Here is a 23439-nt window from a genome sequence, read left to right on the forward strand (position 1 = left end):
ACAGCTGGATGGATGTGTGTCCCCTGCAACGTACGCTTCTGAACTTCTTTCAGATGGGGGGAGCTTGGGGTGGGTGGGTAGGGGATGACTGGATTGAGGGGTGGAAATTGGTTTTTGGGGGTGGGGACTCTGTTCTATCCTGCCCCACCACCCCCTTTTTGTGTCAAATTTGTTTCCATTCCCTCCTTTTTCTGGGGATTTTCTCATTTCCTTTTCCTTTCCTTTGTTTTTTTTATATAAATATATAAAAAACATGGAATGAAATGCAAAATTCCTGGGTGATTTTATTTTTTTTTGAGTCAGAAGGAAAAAAAAGTGAATACGAACATTCCACTGAGCGCTAACATGACATGGAAGATCCATTATCAGATTTCCCAGCATTGCTTTTAGGCTTAAAGCAGCCCTGCATGTGTTATACTGTCCCCTGGACTGCACTACTTCTTTGACAGAAATTGCCACCCCACCCCACCTACCAAGAGGGAGAAAAGACAGGTATGCTGTGGGTACTTGCCCTCCCTTCCCCTGCTTCTAACAACTGGGGTGGGTGAGTGTAATTTCCCTCAGGGGACCTGCACAAGAAAAATGCTTAATTCCTCTCTCCCTGTGCTGTGGCCCCAATTATGTCATGTGAGTTGCCCCTGGAAAATTTGATCACAGTTCTTGGAAACTTCAATTTTGACCAATGGAAAGTTAAAGAGCATGAGGATTACAGTTGCCACCTTTACTGTGTTCAGTTGGTGCTTCTGAGAGAGCAGAATGCCTTTTCCAACAGTGAAAGTTTAAGACTGCAAAGTGAAAGTCTTCTTTTGTGCAGAGTGCCTTTTCTCTATGATGGGAAGCACTCAAAAAATGTAGACAGAATGCCTTGGAGCATAAGCAGCATGTCCCCTTCAGCTGTGGGGAAATAATGGAATCACCAACCCAACAATTTGTTGTCACTTTGCATACTCCTCTTCTGGCAACTGGCCAGGATGAAATGTTGACAAATTGACAATCCTAATGGGAATTCTCAGCTGTAATCCCAGATGGGATTTAATACAATAAACAACTTTGCACATGGGACCCCATTTGCATCTGCTTTCAGTGTTAGGGCCCCAATATAGGGGCAAATGATATTACCGCATTTGCATGTAGATGTACTGGCCAGTGAGACAGAGCTCTCTCTCTCTCTCTCTCTCACTTTCCCCATACCTCCAATCTAGCCTTTATGATTCTGGATGCAACACAAAATTACCACTAGGAAGGCCTGAGCCCCAACTCTTAAGTAATAAAAAATAATAAACCCATAAAGGCAGCAATAACTGAACATTTGAAAAGATTTTGTAAATAAAAAGGCCTTGGTAACCTGGCAGAAGCCATCTAAACCTGGCTGGCAATTATTTCTTAACAGGCCCTGCAACAGGGGCTCCACCTCTAGCACAGTCCAACACTAGTAATAGGGGTGGTTAGTCTCCCTTCTACCCCAGGAAGAGAGGCTTTGGCTGAGCCCGTCCCTCAGGCTCCTCAGCCGCTCACTACTATTTTCCTGTGTCTCATACTTGGCAACAAGTGGCAGAAGGGTGTAATAAAGCCTCTGTTTCTGGTCCAAATGCACAAGAGGTGGCTAAGTGTGTGACTGGGACAATAGCCATAGGATCAGGGTGGTGTTGCTATAAAAGCTTTTGGCCCTTGACTTGTGGTTGCCTATCCCTAGTGTATAAATATGGTCTTCTCTAGAAAAGCTATTCTATATGGGCACTTCCATACTGCTGCTATTTTTGATTACATGCCAGCAAATTCAAATTGTGCAATTGCAGTTGAGTAGGGAGTCTTGTGCAACAAGCCCACTTCCCCAAAAGATTGGACATTTTGTGTTAAGTTGATGGGGAAATGCACGAAGATGGGCAGGATAACACTTGCTTGATGTAATGTCAGATAACTGCCTCACAAACAAATGGGGATGAACGTTCACCTCACAAACAGAAGGTACACAGAAGAGCTACAACCTATAGCTGAGGGAACAGGGGTGTCTCACATCTCCTTAATATCTTCTCTCAGAGGCAGCCATGTTTCTTCTGGCACTCAAGCCCCAATTTTGAAAGCCAGAGTTGCTTTGCTGTACTTTGTCTTACCAACCCTATCAGGAAACAGATTTTCCACACCTATCAGCCAATCACCCATTCTCACCACCCTTCTGAGTAATACCTTCTGTTTCATTGTATCTGAAGAAGTGTGCTTGCACACGAAAGCTCGTACCAAGAACAAACATAGTTGGTCTCTAAGGTGCTACTGGAAGGAATTTTTTTATTTTTTATTTTGCTTTGAGGAAACACACAGATAGCCAGTCCAAGAGCCAGTGTGGTGTAGTGGTTAAGAGCGGTAGACTCGTAATCTGGGGAACCGGGTTCGCGTCTCCACTCCTCCACATGCAGCTGCTGGGTGACCTTGGGCTAGTCACACTTCTCTGAAGTCTCTCAGCCCCACTCACCTCACAGAGTGTTTGTTGTGGGGGAGGAAGGGAAAGGAGATTGTTAGCCGCTTTGAGATTCCTTCGGGTAGTGATAAAGCGGGATATCAAATCCAAACTCTTCTTCTTCTGCTTTTGTCTGGCCTCCAGAGCTGCTAGACTCCATCCTAACACTGCTCACATTCCACCAGATTTTCTCTGTAGGACAACCTGGCTCCATCCACAGCACCTATCTTGAAATAAGAAGCTGGCAAACCTGACACAAAACAAAGTTGACACAGAATTTAGAGAGACTGCAGTCATTCTTAATATTTATTTATTTATTTATCTATCAATCAATCAAAAGGTATATACAACCTGATAGTAAGGAAACCTCCAAGCAATTTACCAAAATGTGTTGGTGCTGCACTATAAATGTAACAGGTTTCTCCACAACTGCAGGGACCTTGCCATCCACTGCTGCCTTTTGAGGTGACCAGGGAAAAGCTACAGTGTTCTTAACTGTGTGGCATTTCAGAGCTGCTGTATTGGTTATAAGGATATGCCACTTTCCATTCTTGAGAAGAAAGGTAGGAGGACATAAATGTAATTTAGCACAGGAAACTTGGTTTTTATTTATTCTAACCTAAAAAAAACCTCAAGGTATAAATAAAACCAGTAGCTTAAAATATTCATTATTTTTTAAAATTACATATTAAAATGCAGGTCAGCTTTACATATCTGGGTCAGCCTGCTGAAACAGATTCTTTTGGGCAGGTGCCCCAAACAATACTGCAAAGGCACTTGCTTGATGTCAAGGTGCAACTTGTGTGGGTGTGGGGGGGGCGTTGTTCATCATAGAAGAAAACATGCAAATGCAAATGGACAGTAAGAGATTTGAGAACCACATTTTAGCGAAGACAAAAAGATCTTTATAAAATACATTATCAGAAGGAGAGGCTATGTGGACAATTGTGTGCTAAAGGAAAAAAAGGAGACAGCAGAGCTGAATGAATTCCTTGCATCTGGCTTTGAAGTGGAAGCTTGCAGGATCCTGCAACTCACTTTCACAGGCAGGGAGCCTGAGGATTTGAGGCAAACAGCAGTGACAAGAGATGAAATTCTAGTCCCTATGGTATCCTATTGGCTTGGCAGTCACCCACTTGGTTTTAAACTGCCTTAACCCGTTTCCTGTGTTCCCTAGGCAACCCCCCCACCCCATATTTTAATGTGAACATTTGTTTCAGGGAGTGATCAATATCACAATGACTTATCTTTAGGGCAATTAACATATGTAAATGAGAACTACCAACCACCAGGATAGGTGACAATTAATTTAGAGCCTGTACAGAGCACTTCTATTTCAGGGCTGCCTGGGCTTCAGCCTCGCGGAGTCCCAGTTGACAAGGACAAAGCTTTGGCTGCGCAACCTGCCTGTCATCCAACTGCTTCTATGGCTTTCCACAAATCAACCCTGGGAGGAGAATCCTTGCTTCCCAAAGCTGGATCAAAGAATTGTAGTTGAAAGGGACCCAGGGGTCATACTAGTCCAATCCCCTGCAATGCATCCATGGCAGATGGCCACTCAACCTCTGCTTAAAAACCTCCAAGGAAGGAGAGTCCACAACCTCTCATGGGAGGCTATTCCACTGCTGAACAGCTCTTACTGTCATAAAGTTTTTCCAAATGTTTAGTTCCCCTGGACACTAGACTTCTGTTGATGCAACCCAGAAGAGCATTTGCTTTTTTGGCTACTGCATCACCCTGTTGACTCATGTTAAGCTTGTGGTGCACTAAGACCCCTAGATCCTTTTCACATGTACTGCTAGTAAGCCAGGTGTCCTACATCCTATATTTGTGCATCTGGTTCTTCCTGAAGAACCTAACATTTGAACTAATTTCCTGCAAGATGTTGCAGAAATCTCATGAGATGAAACATAAGTCTTGTGAGTTCACCAAGATCTTGTTTCCTGCTTGGCAGGGGGTTGGACTGGATGGCCCTTGTGGTCTCTTCCAACTCTATGATTCTATGAAATCAGGGCTGATGCCAGTGCTGCTTCTCTGCCAGTGCCAGAGGTGCCGGGGCCCCCACGGGGCACCACCTTAGAGACTTCTGCCTTATGGCCCTGGCAAGTGGATCACAGGTCTAAATTGTAAAAGTGCCACTCGAGGGTGCAATACAGCAGATATGCCACAGCCTCACAAGTTGTTGGATGGCTTTACCTGGAAGCAGGTCAGGAATGTTGTGCAAGAATGAAGCAGGAATGGAGACCTGTCTCTAGACCACAAGCCAAGTCTGTTGATGTCCTGCTCCTATCCAGGTATGGCATAAACTCAAGCTGCCAAGGCACTCACCTACCCACCAAATGGTCACCTATGATTCAGAAGGAACACTGACACTACTAAATACTATCACTAGTCCCTGTTTTTTTTGGGTTTTTTTTAGTGGAAGCTCTCTTTATACTGTCCTACAATTCTGTCTTCCTCCAACATTAAGCTTAAAATGCCAAGGTTGTACTGTGTCAGTTTCTGTGAGGGACTGAGATGCAAATGAGGTACAGGAGTCTATTATTTTTAACATATTTAAGTATTGTTGGACAACGTTCTTCATCCAGCATAATGGAGTAGCCAGTACTTACTTCTTAGCTAGATGAAAAAACAAATCTCTACATAGAAATTGTGGGCAAATCCTAAAATGTGTTAAGGTGTAAAAATGTTCACGTGAAATTACTATCAATATTTGGATTCCAAAGATAACCCTAATTGTTGAAAATGTCATCTACATAAAAAAGTACTTATTCGCAGTTGTAGCTGAAAAGGGCATAATCAGGTTCTCTGTTTAACATATTATTTGCATGTACAGAATGACATTTTTGAGTGTCCCAAGTGCTTTGCATATTACCTCAGTAACTCCTTGGGGACACAATGATAAAATCTGAGGGCCATCTTCTTCTCTACAGGTCCAGCACCCCCAACAGGCATACTATGAAATGAAGACCTGCTTCCATAGCCTGTGCTCACATTGCCACCTTGTGGAACCTGCTCCCACAGAAGCCTCCCTTTTCCTATTACCGGTATGCCACTCCAGCTGCAACCACTCTCTTCATTCCTTGTACACAAACATCACTGTAAGCCTACACCATACATGCACTCTTGGGGGAAAACTCTTTGCCACATAGGATACTTTCAATATCCTCAACAGGTGCCTTATTACACTACATTTATTTTTATTTCTAAGCCCAGGTAAAAAATGAAGGGCTATTCCAAAAAATGCTCACTATCATAACACGACTGACCCTGCAAAGCCTCTTGATCCTCTTCGGCAAGTTGCCTCATCAGGACAGATTTTTCTTGCACTGAGACAGATACTGTTCACTCTGTTGTCAGGTACTGACTACTTCTATCAGCAGTAGCTCTCCCAGTCCTCAGGAAAAACTATCTCACCGCTGCCTAAGATCCTTTTATCAGGAGTTGATGGAGATTTAATGCTATGACCCTAACCCTACTTACCTGGGAGTAAGCCCCACTGAATTGATTAGTACTTAGTTATGAGTAAAAAGGGATCACTCCTTTGTACTGTTTTGTAATTTGTTTCTTAAAATAATTACATTGGCATATAAACTTGCACCAGGAATGTTCAGAATTATGAGATAATGCTGCCATTCTAGTGTGTATTATAGTAGATATAGATGCAGCCGAGAACATGCCATGTACTGCTTTTGTGTTCCATCTACTGACCCAGACAGTAAACAGCAGTGAGGAAACAGGAAGAAATTTCGGCCTCATTTTACAGTCACTCCCACTCAGTCCAAGTGTTCTACAAATTCCTGCCCTAAATCCAATTGAGTGTAACAAAAATCTTTTGGGAAGAGCCTCAGCACATTGGTGGAGCCAATATGGTTTTAGATTCAATCCTTGTCACCTCTACATATGATCTGGGAAAACTGAGACGCCTGGGTAGCTCACAGTTGCTTAGACTGTGGTGCTGATAATGCCAAAGTTGCGGGTTCAATTCCCCATATGGGACAGCTGCATATTCTTCCATTGCAGAGGTTTGGACTAGATGGTCCTCCGGTTCCCTTCCAACTTTACAATTCTATGATCGCTCTATGATCACTAAATTACATGGGTATTTGTTTGTGACCCAAGCTTCAGACTGAGTCAGAAAAATATCACTGTAGTTTATTCTAACAATGGTTCTTCCAGATTCTGTGCAGAAGCGTTTTCCATGTATGTGCTCTACCAAAGAGCTATGGCTGTTCCTGAAAGAAATGTTTTTACACTCTACTGAGATCCAGTGCAGCCTCCTCATGTCAGTTTCTGTCCTGGATACAAGCCTCCTCTCCTGTCTTGTTTGATTCCTATGTCTTCTCCCTTTTATTTCCATTTCTGGAAGGAACTGCAGCATTCTGCCAGGTTTTCTGCCATTTGTTTTCTGCATCAGGCATCGAAACGTCCAGAAACCGCCTACCTTCTGTACTCCCAATTGGAAAGGCAGTTCATCACTTTCCCCTCTGCCCAGATACATGACTCCATACTCGCCCTGTCATCACTTTACACATGCTTGCATTGAGTTATATTTGCCCTTTTAATGCCCTTTTACGCATTCTGGAGAGGTCCTATCCGAACTCTTCGCAACCCCCCCCCGTCTTATTATTATAATATTTTTATTGATTAAATTTGTATACTGCCCCTCATCCGTAGGCCTCAGGGCGGTGGTCCACAACAAAACATTTTGGAACACTCTGGTGCCACCATCAAACTCGGCTGCTTCGGGCCTCCCTCACCCGGGGCTGCCGGAGTGGAGCAGAGGAAGAACAGCGTTCTCCGCGAGCTCCCGCCCGGGCTTTGCTCCCTCGGCGCTGAGGCGGAGGGACACCGGAGACGCGAAGGAAATGGCCGTCAGGCGAAGGGCCTCTCTGGCCGGGTCTCGAATTTCGCGCCCTCCGCTTGTACGTAGCAGGCGAAGGTCGCCTTTCTCGCGCGCTTTGTTTCCTGCTGCTTCTCTCGCGGGAAATCCGCCCGGCCGCCTCACGGGCCACCAGAGAAAAAAGCTCTTCGCGTCCCTCGGCGCGTGCGCCAAAGGAGCACAACCGCGCCCGATTAGCCGTGGTGCGCATGCGCCCCTCCCATAGTCTGCCCACGACAGGGGGGGGGGAGAACCGAGATGCTTCGTATTTCGCCGGACATGGCCGAAACGCGGCCCGTAGAAAAGACCTCGCCAGGGATTGGGCGAGTGAAAGACGGGCAGAGGCGGTGGCGGTGGCGGCGAGGCTCGTTAACCTATCAATGTCCGCCTGCCTCCCACGTGGGGAGGGAAGGAGGTGGGATCCTCTCTGTGACTGCCATGCCGAAGCCAGCCAGTCAGCTCAGGGGCCGGACACGTGAGGGAGAAAGCTCTGTCGTCACTGGCCCGACCCTGATCGCCAGGGACCAACCAGGGGAAGCTGCGCAGGCTTCTCGCGCTCTGGCCGTTGGAGAAGCCCGTTTCTCTCGCGCCCCTCCCCCTCCCGCTTGTCATCGACGGTTGGGCTCGCCGCTTCCCCTCTTCGACGCCCTCCGATCTGCCGGCGCGAAGGGATCGGAGCGGAGCCGGCCATGAGCGGGGACGGCGGGGACTGGGACCCGCCGCCCGCGGCCGCTAAGCAGCGTCGTCTGGACCCGGCTCGCCAGTCGCAGAAGGAAACAGAGGCCGCACAGGCTCTGGCTGACATGACGGCCTGGAGCAGCGGGAGCCTTGGCGGCGCCGGCCAACAGGGGGCGCGCGAAGCCGCCGCGCCTGAGGATGCAGCCGGCCAGCAGGGGGCGCGCGAAGCTGCTGCCGCCGCCGCTCTTTTTCCGAGCTCTCCTGCCGGGGACTCGGGCGCGGAAGGGACCCCGGGAGCCGCCGGCGACGAGGCCAAGGGCAGCCCCGTGGCGGGCGACATAGGCGACGGCCGCGAGAGCAGGAGGAAGAGGAAGGAGGCCCGCGAGAGGCGGAGGCCCGTCGAGGCGGAGGATGAGTGCTCCATCATCTCGGTGGGGGAGGACGACGACGACAACGACGACGAGGAGGAAGAGGAGGAAGAGGAAGGCGAGCCCGGAGGGAGGCCGCCGCGCAAAACGGAGCAGTACCTGGAAGCGCTGGAGGCCGTGCAGTTGGAGCTGGAGGCGGTGAACCAGCAGGCCGGTCGCGCCTTCGCCCAACTCAAGGCCAAGTTCGGCCACATGCGCCGCCCGCACCTGGAGCGGAGAAACCTCATCGTCCGAAATATCCCCGGCTTCTGGGTCACGGCCGTATCCTGCCGCCAGGAAGAAAGCGGGATTTGAATAAAATATAAAGCAAAATGAGGATTGTGCTGTTTGTACGGGGTAGGGTGGAGAGGAGCGGGAGAAATCGGGGCTGTGCCGAAGGGGATATGGACGCGTTTAAACCTGCCTTAGGCTTAATAGGGTGACTGCTCTGTCCAGCCCAAAGAGGACTGCCGAGGCTTCTCCGAGGTCTTAGGCAGACGAACTAAGCAATGAGGAGCTGATTGAAGAGTGCCTTGGGTTTTGGAAGTTAAGGCCCTCTGTACCGCCTAGGGAAAGCAGTTCTCTTGTTGGGCTATTATGAATGCTGGATCTTGTCTTGGCCAGCAAGAAGCAAATTGCTTCCAGAGGCTTGAATAAGGTATTCCTGCCTTTCTGGATTTCCTGTTGTCCTGCCTTGGCAGGAAATGACAAGCTTTAGCAGACTAGGAATTGCAATTTTTATATGCAAATTCTCAGGAAAGTTAAGTGGAGTTTGTTTTCTTGATGTGGCAAAACCCTTGAGGAAGAGAGTTCCTCAAAAAAATATAAAGTCATATCTTCCATATTATGGATGTGAGAAGTGCAATGTGTCAGATTTTCCTGCTATTTATTAACTAACTATATTTGTATATACCCCTTCCTACCAGAATCTTGGACTGCAGTATGTGGGTTTCTTTCCTTAACTTTAATTTTACAGTTTCTCAACCATCCCCAACTTTCAGCCATGATCAATGACCGGGATGAAGACACCCTGAGCTATATGACCAATCTGCAGGTGACTTCAGCAAAATGGTGCATGGGGGCATTGATAGATAGTCAAGTTATGGAGGGAAGGAATCCAATTGCAGCCTGGAAACCTGGGTTCTTTCTGTTTGAAGGACAGTGCCATGGGCTAAAGGTTTCATGCTAGTCTTATGATTCTGACATTCTTTGATATGCCAGGTTGAGGATTTCACCCATGCAAAATCAGGCTGCAAGATCAAGTTCTACTTCAACAGCAACCCCTACTTCCAGAATGAGGTCATTGTGAAGGAGTTCCAGTGTGGTTCGTCCGGTATGCAGTAGGGACAATATTTATGGGAACAGAACCACAGATATGATGTGCTGTTGCTCACACCTCCATTTGTGTCTCCATCCTTTCCAGGAAGACTAGTGTCCCACTCTACACCTATCCGTTGGTGGCGTAGCCAGGATCCAGTAGCTCATAGCCGGAAGAATTTTGGCCGCAGTTTCTTCACTTGGTTCTGTGACCACAGCTTCCCAGCAGGGGACCGTATTGCCGAGGTGGATAGTATACCCTGTCCTAAATTGCTCCTTGCATCCCTATATCCACACTCTTTAAACTCTTTTCTGCTTTCTTATAGATAATTAAAGAGGACCTCTGGCCCAATCCGCTGCAGTACTACTTGATGGGGGAAGGTGGTGAAAATGGTGAAGAAGACAGGTGAGGATGAGTTGGTTGGTTGTTCTGCTGGTCTTATTCCCACTGTGTTTTCCGGCGGAGGGGGGAATGAATTGGAAAAAGATTCCTATGCAAATAAGGGTAATTAGCATCTAAAATTGTCTGATGCCTGAGTGATCTAATTTAGTAAGCAAGATTTATTGTACTAGCCAAAGGCCATGACAAACCATACAAACACTTTCAGGAAAAGAAATATATATATATAACTACCGGTATATAAAAAACAGCCATTGCCTGAACCATCAGAATAAAATGCAGATGTACACGTAGATTGGGGACTCCACACAGGATCTAATTTACAGTGGTAACTCCAGTTATGAACTTAATCCGTTCCGGAAGTCTGCTCATAACGAGGCACGCTTCCGCTAATGACGCCTCCTGCTGCTGCTGCGCTGCCAGAGGGCGATTTCTGCTCGCATCCTGGGATAAAGTTCGCAACAAGGGGCATCTACTTCCGGGTTAGCGGAACACGTAACCCAAAGAATTTGTAAGGGGGACGGGTCGCAACATGAGGTACCATTGTAGTATGTTTATTTTGTTTAGTAAACAAAAATGAAAACTTGGAAACTGCCAAGGTGGCCTAATATAGTGGTACCTCTGGTTACGTACTTAATTCGTTCCGGAGGTCCGTTCTTAACCTGAAACTGTTCTTAACCTGAAGCACCACTTTAGCTAGTGGGACCTCCCGCTGCTGCTGTGCCGCCAGAGCACGATTTCTGTTCTTATCCTGAAGCAAAGTTCTTAACCTGAAGCATTATTTCTGGGTTAGCGGAGTATGTAACCTGAAGCATATGTAACCCGAGGTACCACTGTATTTTTTTTGCATCCATTTATAATTACTAATGAACATATGAAACATATTTTTTCCCCACAGAAAAATAAAGCACTGGATGCAGTAAAGTACTGATAATGGTTTCCTGTGAATGCACCAGTCCTACCTGCTTTACTGTTCCTTGCTAGCATATGACAGAAACAAGTTATGATCCCTGGCTTTGTGTTACATCAGAACCAGGTATCATGGGTTTATTTTACTCCAAACTGCTCATACTTTGTTTGAGTGAAAGAAACCATGATCTCACATTTGGACATAGTGCTAAGCCAGGGATTGTAGTTGGTTTGACTTCTGTGCTAGTACTGAGGAGTAAGGTAGAAGAGGTTGGTTACATGGCTCATGAATGATAAACCATTTAACTATGTTTTACCGTGACATGCAGTCTGGGCCACTGGATCTATTGGGTTGTGGTAGGAGTGATACTGTGGGCAAGAATAGAAAGCTGCTGATGTGTGTGTATGAACTCTGTCAAGTTTTGTGGCAGCAGAAACTGTGCATGAAGTCGTAGGGAGGGATTTGTAATTTGTAGCTGGGAGGCCAGCTGAAAATGATGGATAGATGCTGACACATTCCCTCCTTCCCTTGATGTTTAGTGAGACAGAGAATGGTGATGACTTTGTGGTGATTGTAGATGATGATGGTGAAGAAGACGATGCGACAGATGTGCATGAGATCATGGATGAGGAGGAGGGTGGGCGAGGTAAGTAGTTTTGGAATAGGGCTCTCCCCCCCCCAAAAAAAAAAATTGTGGCAGCTTCTGGACATAAAAGAGAGCATGCTAAATGAAAAATAGTCCTGGTAAGTCAGGGTTTGGGGCAGGGAGGAGGAGGGAGATGTTGACCTCAGAAGCCAGGGAATGGGATTGAGGAACAATGGAAAATCAGAAACGGGAAGGAAAGGGCAGTTCAGGTTGGTAGGCTAGGATCAGAAGTATCTTGATGTATCCTACTTTGCTGATACAGGTGAAGCTGTGGAAGAGGTCCTGAGTGGCCAAGAAGAGGGTGTTACCGATCCCAGGTCCTCTCTCCGTGAGGAACCAGATGGGAAAGATTCTGAGGCAGAAGACGATGGCTAGATCATTATGGAAAGACTGTCTGGTTTGACTTCTCATGGTGACCTCAGTGGCACTTTGACCAATTGCACTTGGACATGGCAGGATATGGTGGTGGGAAGTTTCAGGAGCAGTCACATTGGTTATTTTGTACCTTTATTTATTACAGCGACTGCATTTCCCTCCCTGCCCTGGGGGTGTGTATGTTGCCACACAGCAGCACTCCCCCATCCCCATTGTCTGATGCTTAGCATCTCTTCCTATCTGCCTGCATGGGGGCTATATGCATACTTGCCCTGTCCCCTGTTGGCTACTCAGGGTATAGCCTGCCCAGTGGCCTTTTCAAAACAGCTCAGGGTTCCTTTCTTCCATTCAGCATTATTAAGCTGCTGACTTTCACACCTTCCCTGCACTTCTCCCTGTGAGGATTCTACTCATCCTGTAAACACTTCAGCTTTAGAATGCCCTCTAGAGGCCAGTTAGTGCCTCCTGCAGTTGAAACATAGTCCTTACCCTGCTTCCTCCCCATCCAAAGAGTAAGGCCCCACATTTTTGGAAGTCTGGAAGTCTTCTGACACTAGTACTCTGCCAATTCTCAATGGGTTTAAAATGGTCCCTGCTGATTCAGATGCAGGCCTTGCACCTGGAGGCTTTGCCGAAGCAATTAACAGCTCCCTAGTTGCACAATGTTCTGCTTGGGGTTGTTGTGTATGAGGGAAAAGAATGGCTGGCTGGGAGGAGGACTGAAGCACTCTGCTTCTGTGTCCAGGGATTTCCTAAATGTTCCGGGGTACTGTGGTGGTATGGGAATATTTCTTGCAGCAGCATGGCACTATGAACATGTATGTGATGTCACCCCACCCTTTAACTATGTATTTATGCATAGTTTCCTAGCAATGTTTCTAAAGCATCATACCTGGTTGGGTCCCTTCCTTATCCTTATCCCCATGGAGGCTGCTCTATGCAATGCTACTGATATTTGTAGAAAGGCAACTGTTTTCCTTGGCTGAGTTTTTTGTATATTTCGTATCAGGACTTTGTACGTTTTTTTTTTTTACTACAAAAAAGCACTTAATATACAGAGAGCTTTCCAACTTGGTGTGTGGCTCCTTTCTTCCACCAATGCTTACTAGAGGTCCACAGCCACAGCTATTCGCAGAAAATGTGTAGAACACAAAGTTATGCAAATAGGCATGTTCCATCTACATACTTCAGTCTGCACTATACATTGGAGTTCTTTGCAGTACTATATTGAAAAGAGGAGTAGTGCTGAGCAGTAGGAGAGTGAATAAGAAGTGTGGGAAGGTGATTGCTGAAATTTGAAAAATGGGCTGATAAGTTATTAGTCGTAAAAGGTGCATCTCAAAGGGGTGATGAGTGCAGGTTCAGCATGTCCAGCCACAATGTTTTCAGAATAAGTCCCAAAAAAGCCCCCTCCACACACATGGGAGTTTGATTTAAGAACTTTAATGGGGAAATGTTGCCAGTGTGCAATGAAGTACTCTGGTTTACAAGAGAGGTTAAAAGAAAAAAATGTTTCTTTGGATGTGTTTGAAGCAAGAGGAAGAACAAGCAAGTCATAGAGCCTCTGTATGGAGAAGACTGAAAAATCCCATTGGATAACAGAAGGCAGAACTGCTCAACACCTACTTTGCCTCAGTCTTCACCCAAAAGGAAGGCAGTGCCCAACCTGGTAAAAACAGAATAAATGATAGAATAAATAAAGGAGGGAGCTGCAGCCTCAAAAAGGAAAAGAGGTGGGAAGGGAGCCTGATGAGCTGCACCCAAGGGTACGAAAGGAGCTTGCAGATATAATCACAGAGCCTTTGTAATTGAGAATTCTTGCGGAGCAGGTGAGGTCCCTGCAGACTGGAGGCAGGCAAAAAGTGGAAGAAAGACCCAGGTAACTACTGACCAGTCAAGCTTGGCATTGATACCAGGAAAGGTCCTTGGACAGGGGAGCACTTGGAAAAGGATGCTGTAATCACTAAAAGCCAGCATGGTTTCTGAAAACAAGACATGCCAGATGAATCTCATTTCTGTTTCTGAGTTACAAGCATGATGGCTATCTTTCAACAACTAAACCAAGATTCTAAGATGTACAAACATTGAACTGCCAAATGCCAGCAACAATGGCTATTGTTAAAGCCTGTCAGTAGTGGAATCATGTTTTGGTTTATTAAGAGAATGCATTGATAGGAACAAAAGACTTTTTTGCTTGCTGCTGCTTTTAAAATTGCATCCAATGAAGCATCTCAAAAGTGATTTCTTAATGCAATACAAACCACATACAAAACTAGTGCATACATAAAAAGACTCTAAAAAATCAAATAAATTCAGATACCACTTGAAAAAAAAATCCATTTAGAAGGTTCAGTTGAATGAGGAAAGCCTTCAGCAGGTGCCAAAAATGCAGCAGACAGTGCCTATTCTATCTGATAAGCAAAGGGAAGTAGTTCCAAAGGCTTGGTTCCAACATCCTGCAGAATGGAACTCCTGATAAGATGGTATCTGCAGAATGCACTGATCAGCTGGATGTAGAAGGGATAAACAATGTTTTGGGTAACCTGGTTCCAAACTCTATGGACATTTGGTATACCAGCACCAATTCCTTGAACTTAGCTCAGTAGCTAATGCAGCCAGTGCAATTCTTTCAATAGTGGCATAATATTATGGTGATATTCTGCCCAACTCTGCAGTTGAGCCATCACATTTTGCACTAGTGGCACCTTCCAGGTCAAACTCAAGGGCAGCTCCACACAGAGCACATTGCAGTAGTCCAATCTGGAAAGTAGTGCATGGACAATAGACAGTGGCCAGGCTATCCCATTCCAGAAGTGCCAGTAGCTGTCTTGCCAAGGTTAGTAAATGGGAGTCAGTCACAGAGGTCACCTGGGCCTTTAGCACCAGAGATCCAGGAAGAGCGCCCTCTCCCAACCTCCTGCCCAGATCATAAACCTGCTTGTTCAGGGGGAGTTTTAAACCATATAAAGTCAGCACATCAGGTTGAATTATTTTAGACTAGACTGGGCTCTGCCATGTTACTTTTTAAGACACGATACATATTCGATGTGGGGAGCATTCAAATATGCAGCCGCCTCCTTTTGCACTCTGAAGGGATTCAGTGCAGGAAGGATGGTGTCGTGCCTTTGTTTCCTTTTTAGAATGTTTGAGTTCATGTTGGAGAACAATGGTTTGGCTACAAGGCAGCAACTTGAGCAACGGAATATTTTCTGAAAAAAATACGAGATGACTGGTAGTTTAGAAATTTTAACTTTTGTATTAAAAAACAAAACCAATCCTCTCTCCCACCCCTCCTTACCCTTATAGGAATTTAGCAGACTTCTCCACGGCGGACGCTCGGCCTTTCTCAGCCGCAGCTTCCCAGGGTCGCCCAGTTGACTCAGCCGGGCCATTCAGAGGCTGCGCTTTGAAGCCTGCGAGCTCCGTCCGGATCCCACGCCCCCGGGGACCGGCGCTGCTCACGGACCCGGCGCGGCTCCATCCCGGGCGGAACCAGGCAACTCCTCGAAGGGCGGAAGCCGCGCGCGGCCCCGCCCTTCTGGCCGCCATGTGGGGCGGGGCCTCCGGGGAGAAACATGGCGGCGGCGCTGAGGAGCGTGAAGGTGAGGCGGCGGCGGCGGCGGCCGGGCAGCTCGGGAGCGGGGAAGGGCTCGCGCCAAACCGCGAGAGCGAGGCCGGGGAGCGGCGGCGGCGGCGGGGGGGGGGCTAGAGAAGCCGGCGCTCCTTAGGGCGCGGAAGAGAACCCAAAGGCGATGCCTTTCCCGATATACTGGGGAAGCGGCTGCCGCGAGGAAGGCGCGTGTCTCTGGGGAGGAGGCCCACGCAGCCCTCCCGCGCCCCCTTCTTAAGGTCTGCATGGCGGGCAGAAACGCCCCTCATGGGGCACTACTGGCACTTTTTCTCAAATCCAGGGAAGCCTGGGCAGCACCAGGGTATGACTGACCCTGGAAGGCATTTAAAACTTTAGAACCTCTTGGCACTCCTGCTTTACTTAAACGATATAATTTTCTCTTTATTCTCTTTACTTCCAGGGAATGGTTGGCCTGGTGACCGGTGGGGCTTCAGGCCTAGGCCGAGCCACGGCAGAGCGGCTGGTGCAACTGGGAGGCAGCGCTGTACTTGTGGATCTGCCCAAGTCCGATGGGGAGAGTGTGGCCAAATCGCTGGGAGAGAGATGCATCTTTGCTCCGGCTGATGTAGGGATTTTTGAAAGGGGGATTTGATAAAGAGGTTGTACCCATAGAGTAGCAGCTGAGCGAAGTGGTTTTCTCTCCTTTCTCAGGTAACATCAGAGTCAGATGTGAAGGCTGCCCTAGCACTGGCACAGGAAAAGTTTGGCCGTGTGGATGTGGCAGTGAACTGTGCTGGGATTGCAGTGGCTGTCAAGACCTATAATATTAAGAAGGACCTTCCTCACAGCTTGGAAGACTTCCAGAGAGTTATTAATGTGAGCATTAAGAAAACCCTAGTCCATTCTTGTTATTGGTTTGTCATCAAGTGTTCTTGCTCCAACCATTTCCCTAACAATTCTTGCCTCACAAAAACAGCAGAAAATTTAAGATACCTTACTGAGCAAGTGGGACCTGTAACAAAATGTTGTCGTGTGGAATGTTCTTGTTCAGGGTACCTTCCAGCCAGCCATACTCTGCTCCTTTTCAACTTACTCCTTTTCATACCGGTATTTCCATTTCAACTCTCCCCCCCCCCCACTACTCTCGCAACTATTTCTCATAAGGTTTTGTTTGCATACCCTTAATAATCATGGTCACCCTTATTTGCACACAATATTCTTAAATTGTGGTGCCCAGAACTGGACACAGGACTCAAGGTGTGGTCTGACCAAGGCAGAACAGAGTGGTACTATTACTGCCCTTGATCTGGACACTCTACTTCTGTTGATGCAGCCTATATTAGCATTAGCTTTTTTGCTGCTGCATTCCCTTCTTACATCTCGGATCCTCTGTAAGCTCCTTATGCTGCCACACTGGTTTCTTTAGGTGCCTCCCACTTTTCTTTATTGTTGGAATTGTCAGCGTTTGTGCCTATATTTTACCTTTAAGAAACTTCCATCCATTCAGATTCCCTGCTATTTGAGTATTTCTGACCATGGGATCTCATGGTGTCAGCCTTCTTAAAGTCCAAAGTGCACATGTCTGACTGCACTCGGCTTTTCCCTTGCCTTTGTATCATGAAACCAAGGAAATGATTGCTTCCTCCCAACTTTCCAAGTACTTCCATTTCTTCAGTCAGTTACTCCCTGTTGGTGAGGACCAGGTCCTAGATCGTTGTTGCTTCTTCCCAGGGGCGTCGTAGGGTGGGGGCGGTGGGGGCGGGCCGCCCCTGGTGCCGCCCCTAGGCGGGTGTGTGCAGTGCTGCTGCTCCCGGGGTGACGGAGGGAGCGGCGGCGCGTCCCACCACTCCCATGCGCCGCCGCTCCCTCCGTCACCCCAGGAGCAGCAGCGCTGCACGGACGAGGCTCCCGAAGTGGCGGCCCGGCATACCCCAGGGGGCGGGGCGTCGCCGCGCGCGTGTGCGTCATGACGCACACGCAGCGATGCCCCGCCCCCGGGGATGCCGGGCCGCCGCTTTCCGGAGCCTCGGTGGGCTGCAAAGAGCCCCGAAGCCGCAGCCTGGCAGCCCTTTGCGCTATGGCTGCGGCTTCGGGGCTCTTTGTAGCTCGCCGATGCTCCCAAGCCCCCGCCCGGCATACCCCAGGGGGCGGGGCGTCGCCGCGCGCGCGCGCGTCATGACGCACACGCAGCGATGCCCCGCCCCCAGGGATGCCGGGCCGCCGCTTTCCGGAGCCTCGGTGGGCTGCAAAGAGCCCCGAAGCCGCAGCCTCGCAGCCCTTTGCGCTATGGCTGCGGCTTCGGGGCTCTTTGTAGCCCGCCGATGCTCCCAAGCCCCCGCCCGGCATACCCCAGGGGGCGGGGCGTCGCCGCGCGCGCGTGCGTCATGACGCACACGCAGCGATGCCCCGCCCCCAGGGATGCCGGGCCGCCGCTTTCCGGAGCCTCGGTGGGCGGCAAAGAGCCCCGAAGCCGCAGCCTGGCAGCCCTTTGCGCTATGGCTGCGGCTTCGGGGCTCTTTGTAGCCCGCCGATGCTCCCAAGCCCCCGCCCGGCATACCCCAGGGGCGGGGGCATCGCTGCGCGCGCACGCGTCATGACGCACACGCAGCGATGCCCCGCCCCCGGGATGCCGGGCCGTCGCCGCGCGTGCGTGCGTCATGACGTCATGACGCACGCACGCGCCACGATGCCCCGCCCCCAGGGGTGCCCCTTGGCTTCCCGCCCCGGGCAGCCGAGGGGCTAGGAACGCCCCTGCTTCTTCCACCTTCTGGGAAATGAAATTGTTAGTGAGACAGTGGAGGAATTTGTTGGACCTTACATTCTTGGCAGAGCTCGATTTGCAACAGATATTGGGGTAATTGAAGTCTTCTATGACTATTATCTTTCTTTTTTGAATGTTTGGTAATCTGCTCTAGGAATATAACACTTCATCCCTTCCTGTTTGGTCTATTCCTTTTGAACAAGTTGTACCCCTCAGTTTCCATGTTCTAGTCCTGAGTCTGACCCCACCAGGTTTCAGTAATGTCTATTATTTTGTATTTGCCACCCTGTATGAAGAACTCAAATTCATTTTTTTTGTTTCCCATACTCTGTACTTTGGTATAGAGACAACTGAAACGAGTCCTTCCTTCCAGCTAATTCCTTCTTGTAGTTTCCTGCCCTTTAGCAGGTTTCTGTTGCAGGACCCCAGTTTCCTCTGCATGAATGAAACTATTATCGCCAGTACCGGGGGCTTTCCTGATCAGGTTCACGAGACTCTTAGCAAACACATTCTTGCCAACCGCTGTGAGGTGCAAACCACTTCTTGCCTGAAGTCCTTTCTCAAGGAAGCAGAGACCATGGTCCAAGAAGCTAAACCTTTCCTGACAACACCACAATACAAGCCACTTTTTTCCTTCCAATATTTCCCTCTTTTCCTGGGTCATGACATTCAACAGGGAGTGATGGAAAAGCCACCTGTGCCCCAGGGCCCTTCAGATTCCTGTGCAGATTATCATAATCGCTTGCTGTATGTCAAAGGCTGTGTTGGGCAGTATTGTTTGTACCCCCATCAGAAGGAAGGATTGAGTTTAATATTAATATTTGACTTACCGTAATGATTTTGAGTGACGAGAGGGTGTTTGCTAGGCCCAGAGTTCTAATGTGATGAAGTAAAGATGATGTCTTGAAAGGGATAGGGAAGGGCCAAGCTTTGGGGTGCATAACTTCCACCTGCCTGTATTCCTCAGGTGAATATTGCTGGAACATTCAACGTAATCCGTCTGACTGCAGGTGAGATGGGACGGAATGAGCCCGACTCAGATGGGCACAGAGGGGTAATCATCAACACTGCCAGTGTGGCTGCCTTTGAGGGGCAGGTAAGTCTCAAGTCTCCACTGCCAGTTGTATGAGACAAAGAAAATCCCCTGTTTTACAACACAAAACAATCTGATCAACAAAAGGCAATGTGGGCTAATAATGCATTGGCAATATTTATGAAACAGTATCAGTTGTTTCTTAATTCATAAACAAAAGCCATATAATATGTGCAAGAAGTCACAGGAAGAACTGTTCTGTTTGCTGCTGTTTGTTGTTGCTGTGCTTACAGCACCACCCGGCTCCAGTTCATTCTCAACCAAACTTTGATATAGATATGAACTGTAGAAAGGCCTTCTGCCTCAACTTCAGTGTTTCTTTTTGGTTACACACCATTCTAAGCATTCCTGTTGATGGAATATTTATTTGACTTCTATTAGTTCATGACTTCTTGCACATATTATATGGCTTTTGTTTATGAGTTACGAAACAATTGATAGTGTTTCATAAATATTGCCAATATGTTGCCTTTTGTTGATCACATCCACTGCCAGCTGGCCTGGTTGGCAACACCCAGCTGACACTACCTTAAAGCAGTATACACACAGGTGTCCTATGCTTAGTGCCATTCTTACAGAAGAGCAGGACCATAAAGGTCTTTGTTGGATTGCAACTCCCACCAGCCACAGCCAGTATGGTCAGTGGTCAGGGATTATGTCTGGAAGACCTGAAGTTCCCAATTTCTTCTGCACGGCATCAGTAGAATAGTCAAGGGTTAATAATTGCTCTGCTTTGTCCCAGAAACATGGAGACAGTAAGTTACTGAGCAGAGGAAAACATCCTGTATCTCAAGCTCAATAAAACAGATCATCATATAAAAATTCATAATAATTCTATGCCACCTATGCTCCAAGTTGGGCAGATGTTGTATTGACAGGATTAGCACCAGGTACTCCCACTATGTGTGCCCCAGCTTCTACTGCACTGTACAAGGAATGCACCTGACAGACCACAATGCTTTGCTGGCATTTCTGGGAGCACTGTTGCCCTACTTGGGTTGCGTGTACATATGTGCCCGTTCTGAATGTGTAATGGCAGGGGAGTAAAATGGAATATTCATTTCATACGGTTTAAAAAAAAATCACAGGTTTGCTTTTGGTTCACAAGATGACAAGAGACTTTGTATTGAGAGGCAGGGTTTGGGCATCAAAGCTGAATTAATTCAAAGATGACCAGCCTCTAGCTTTGAGGCAGCCAGTGATTCAGAAAACTTCTACCCAGCAGTAGAGAGAATGAGAGACTTACAGGTTTGCCTATGATACTCGGGCAGGCCTGTGTTCTGCCCTATTCTCCTATACCACACTGATCTGCAGACTAAAGGTGTACCAAGCCTGAGGCAAGGGGCTGTATATGTTCTTCAGCAAGGAAGAGTACGGATTGTCTTGTACTAAAGACATTGGCCATTGTTATGTTACCTTTTATAAAGCTGTGGGGAACCTCTGTTCTGCTACTGGATGTTGCTGAACCATAACCCCTATCATCCCTGGCCATTGGCTGTGCATTCTGGTTGGGGCTGATAGGAGCTGTAATTCAGCAACATCTGGAGAGCCAAAGTTTCCCCACACTTGCTTAAACGAGTTTGAGTGGAGGGCTTGAAGAATTTCCCCCCCAAATCTGTTTAAGGACTTCCAGTGACTTTGCTTTCTGCCCCCTCACCTTGCCCCAATTAAGAGTGACTTCAGATTACTGCCCTGCCCTGCTCAGGCTTCCTGTACCTCTGGCAGGCTTGTTGCAGTGCTACTCAATCTCCACACCCTCCACATACGTATTTCAGAGAACACTTGTGACTTTAATAAGAGTTTAGAGTGCCATTGTGTATTTTTTCCCTCCCCAGGTTGGCCAGGCTGCCTATTCCGCTTCCAAAGGAGGCATTGTGGGAATGACACTGCCCATCGCTCGGGATCTTGCACCTTTGGGAATCCGAGTGGTTACCATTGCACCAGGTAGCACTCCTGCCTTGAATCTGGGCTTTGGGAGAGGAAGGTGCTCTTGCAGGGTGCTCAAGGCTGTAATGGCAGGATTGTATACTCCACAGAACTTGGTACAGAATTCATTAGTGGGGGTAGTGCTATCTGCATGCATTTATGCAAATTTGCCTTTTCCATATCCTATCTAGAATATCTTGCATATTTAGTCATAGACATAGGGCTGTATGTGGCAGTGAACTTCTGGAATCCTTATTGAACCACCTGTCACATTTCTGATTTCAGCAGGTGCTGACCATGCACTTTTGAACCTATCTTTGCAGCTGTAAACTCATTTTAAAACAAAAACTAAGCTTCTTAGGAAGCTAAATTCTGCACCCAGCAATGCATTCTGTGCTCCAATAATTGTGGCACACTCACAAAGTGCTCTGCTTAATAGGCACTGTAAAAATATAAAGAACAGAGACTGGAGAAACCCTAAGTGTCCTTTTGTTTTTTCCAGGTCTCTTTGCAACACCTCTTCTGGCATCACTTCCTGAGAAAGTGAGGACATTCCTGGCACGGCAGGTGCCCTTCCCAAGTCGTCTTGGTGCTCCAGTGGAGTATGCCCACCTGGTGCAATGCATAATAGAGAACCCCATGCTCAATGGTGAGGTGATCCGGCTTGATGGGGCTATTCGAATGCAGCCCTGAACTGTAAGCTTGGTTCTGGAAGAGCAAGACGGTTTGCTTCGCCATCACTAGTCAGGGATTGTTTCTCCGCCCACTGGACTATAATCATGGTACTTTCGAATCTGCTGATGATTACAGCTGCCTTTGCTATGCTTCCTCAACTGGAATCTAGGTTAGCAAAAGCAAATGATTAACATCTGGACTATAATAAATGAATTAATTGTATGCTCCTCTGCTTGCTGTATGAGTCGTTCTCATCCCTTGCTAGTGGGACAATCTAGAAAACCCTATGCTCTAGTTTTCTAACCAACTAATAAGTCCCTGTTCCAAATTTGCAGTGCAGTCCAGGAGCCCTGTCTCTGTTTTACTTCCAAAGACACCTCTGATTCTGTTTGGTGTTGATCTTCGTCTCTTTTACTCAGTCTATGATGAGGATAACATGCATGCGCTACACATACAAAAAATCAGAGTGAAGGAAAGCAAAGTCTTATTAAAACAAATTGTGCAGATAAAGTAGGCAACTTATTTCTAAAGCTTTCAAATTATTTAGAGCTCTTGGGGGTGGAAATAGCAGTAGTATGGAGTAGCAAAGCAAGTCAGGGAGTATGAAGGGAAGAGTGGTAGTTGGAGGGTCGTATGTTAGTGTGGGGCAGTGAAGTCCTATACCCTGGCTTTGACCACTGCCAGTTTATCCTGCCTGTTCTCTGGTTTTTGAATTATAAAACTCAGATACCACACTCCTGTAGCCAGGAAAAGCTGTGTATCAGATTGTGTTGCTGCACATGAAAGCTGAGAATCGCAGTTTATGGGGGCAGAGTGGCTTTCTGGACTCCAGCCTTAGTCTTGCTACTGCATAACTGCAAGCACCAGCAAGCATGGTCAGGCCCTGCTGAATTTGTTTTTAGCTTGCAGGCATTAACATACAATAAAGGGGTTTTTATTATTATACTTTATATTGTATGGCAATGATGATGATGATGATGATGTTTATGTTTGTATACCAAAGATCACAAGGCTCTTCAGAACACAATGTATTTTATATACACTTGTTCACTTCTTAGATATTTTATATTAAGAATTTATGAATTCTTCAAACAATGTTTAGTCTCCCTGTTGAGAGCAAGAAGCTGACCATGCAGTTTGCCCCGATGGCTTTGATCTTGTATTTCTTGGCAATTGTGGATAAGCAAACCATTCTGAGCTAAACCACCTACAGATCCCAGAAATAATAGCACCTGATCCTGAGGAAAAGCTGTATACAGATGTCCCCTTGGAGTTCCACATTCTGTTGTTGAGGCACTCTGTTCTGTGATGTGTGTGCAAAACAAACCACCCTAGCCCCTTACTCT

The 23439-nt window shown here is 47.4% G+C and overlaps 2 protein-coding genes across 4 annotated transcripts; both read left to right on the forward strand.

Moving 5' to 3' along the window:
* The first annotated feature begins 8008 nt into the window (after positions 1-8008).
* Positions 8009-13137, forward strand: TSPYL2 (TSPY like 2). Its single transcript, XM_033173012.1, has 7 exons — positions 8009-8701; positions 9396-9473; positions 9641-9752; positions 9843-9982; positions 10063-10142; positions 11586-11692; positions 11955-13137. Exons 1-7 carry the CDS (start codon positions 8024-8026, stop codon positions 12065-12067), a joined length of 1308 nt encoding a protein of 435 aa, XP_033028903.1. The 5' UTR covers positions 8009-8023; the 3' UTR covers positions 12068-13137.
* Positions 13138-15621: 2484 nt separating this feature from the next.
* Positions 15622-22315, forward strand: HSD17B10 (hydroxysteroid 17-beta dehydrogenase 10). Of its 3 annotated transcripts, none has more exons than XM_033173132.1 (6): positions 15622-15669; positions 16099-16263; positions 16350-16514; positions 19367-19495; positions 21328-21436; positions 21921-22315. In XM_033173132.1, exons 1-6 carry the CDS (start codon positions 15643-15645, stop codon positions 22109-22111), a joined length of 786 nt encoding a protein of 261 aa, XP_033029023.1. In that variant the 5' UTR covers positions 15622-15642; the 3' UTR covers positions 22112-22315. The 3 variants fall into 3 exon arrangements, with proteins under 3 accessions (XP_033029023.1, XP_033029025.1, XP_033029024.1); XM_033173134.1 differs by having other exon boundaries at positions 21328-21467; positions 21921-22100; XM_033173133.1 differs by lacking the exon at positions 15622-15669 and adding an exon at positions 15781-15916.
* Positions 22316-23439: the final 1124 nt, after the last annotated feature.

Source organism: Lacerta agilis, chromosome 16 (genome assembly GCF_009819535.1).
Source record: "Lacerta agilis isolate rLacAgi1 chromosome 16, rLacAgi1.pri, whole genome shotgun sequence".
Taxonomy (NCBI): Eukaryota; Metazoa; Chordata; class Lepidosauria; order Squamata; family Lacertidae; genus Lacerta; species Lacerta agilis.

Bases quoted from the DNA above. Each gene is read 5' to 3' on its own strand.
- HSD17B10 (XM_033173132.1), top strand. From the start codon at position 15,643: ATGGCGGCGGCGCTGAGGAGCGTGAAG. The intron at 16,264-16,349 runs GTAGGGATTTTT...CTCCTTTCTCAG, and splicing joins GCATCTTTGCTCCGGCTGAT to GTAACATCAGAGTCAGATGT. The intron at 16,515-19,366 runs GTGAGCATTAAG...TGTATTCCTCAG, and splicing joins ACTTCCAGAGAGTTATTAAT to GTGAATATTGCTGGAACATT.
- TSPYL2 (XM_033173012.1), top strand. From the start codon at position 8,024: ATGAGCGGGGACGGCGGGGACTGGGACCCGCCGCCCGCGGCCGCTAAG. The intron at 8,702-9,395 runs GTATCCTGCCGC...TTAATTTTACAG, and splicing joins CCGGCTTCTGGGTCACGGCC to TTTCTCAACCATCCCCAACT. The intron at 11,693-11,954 runs GTAAGTAGTTTT...TTGCTGATACAG, and splicing joins TGAGGAGGAGGGTGGGCGAG to GTGAAGCTGTGGAAGAGGTC.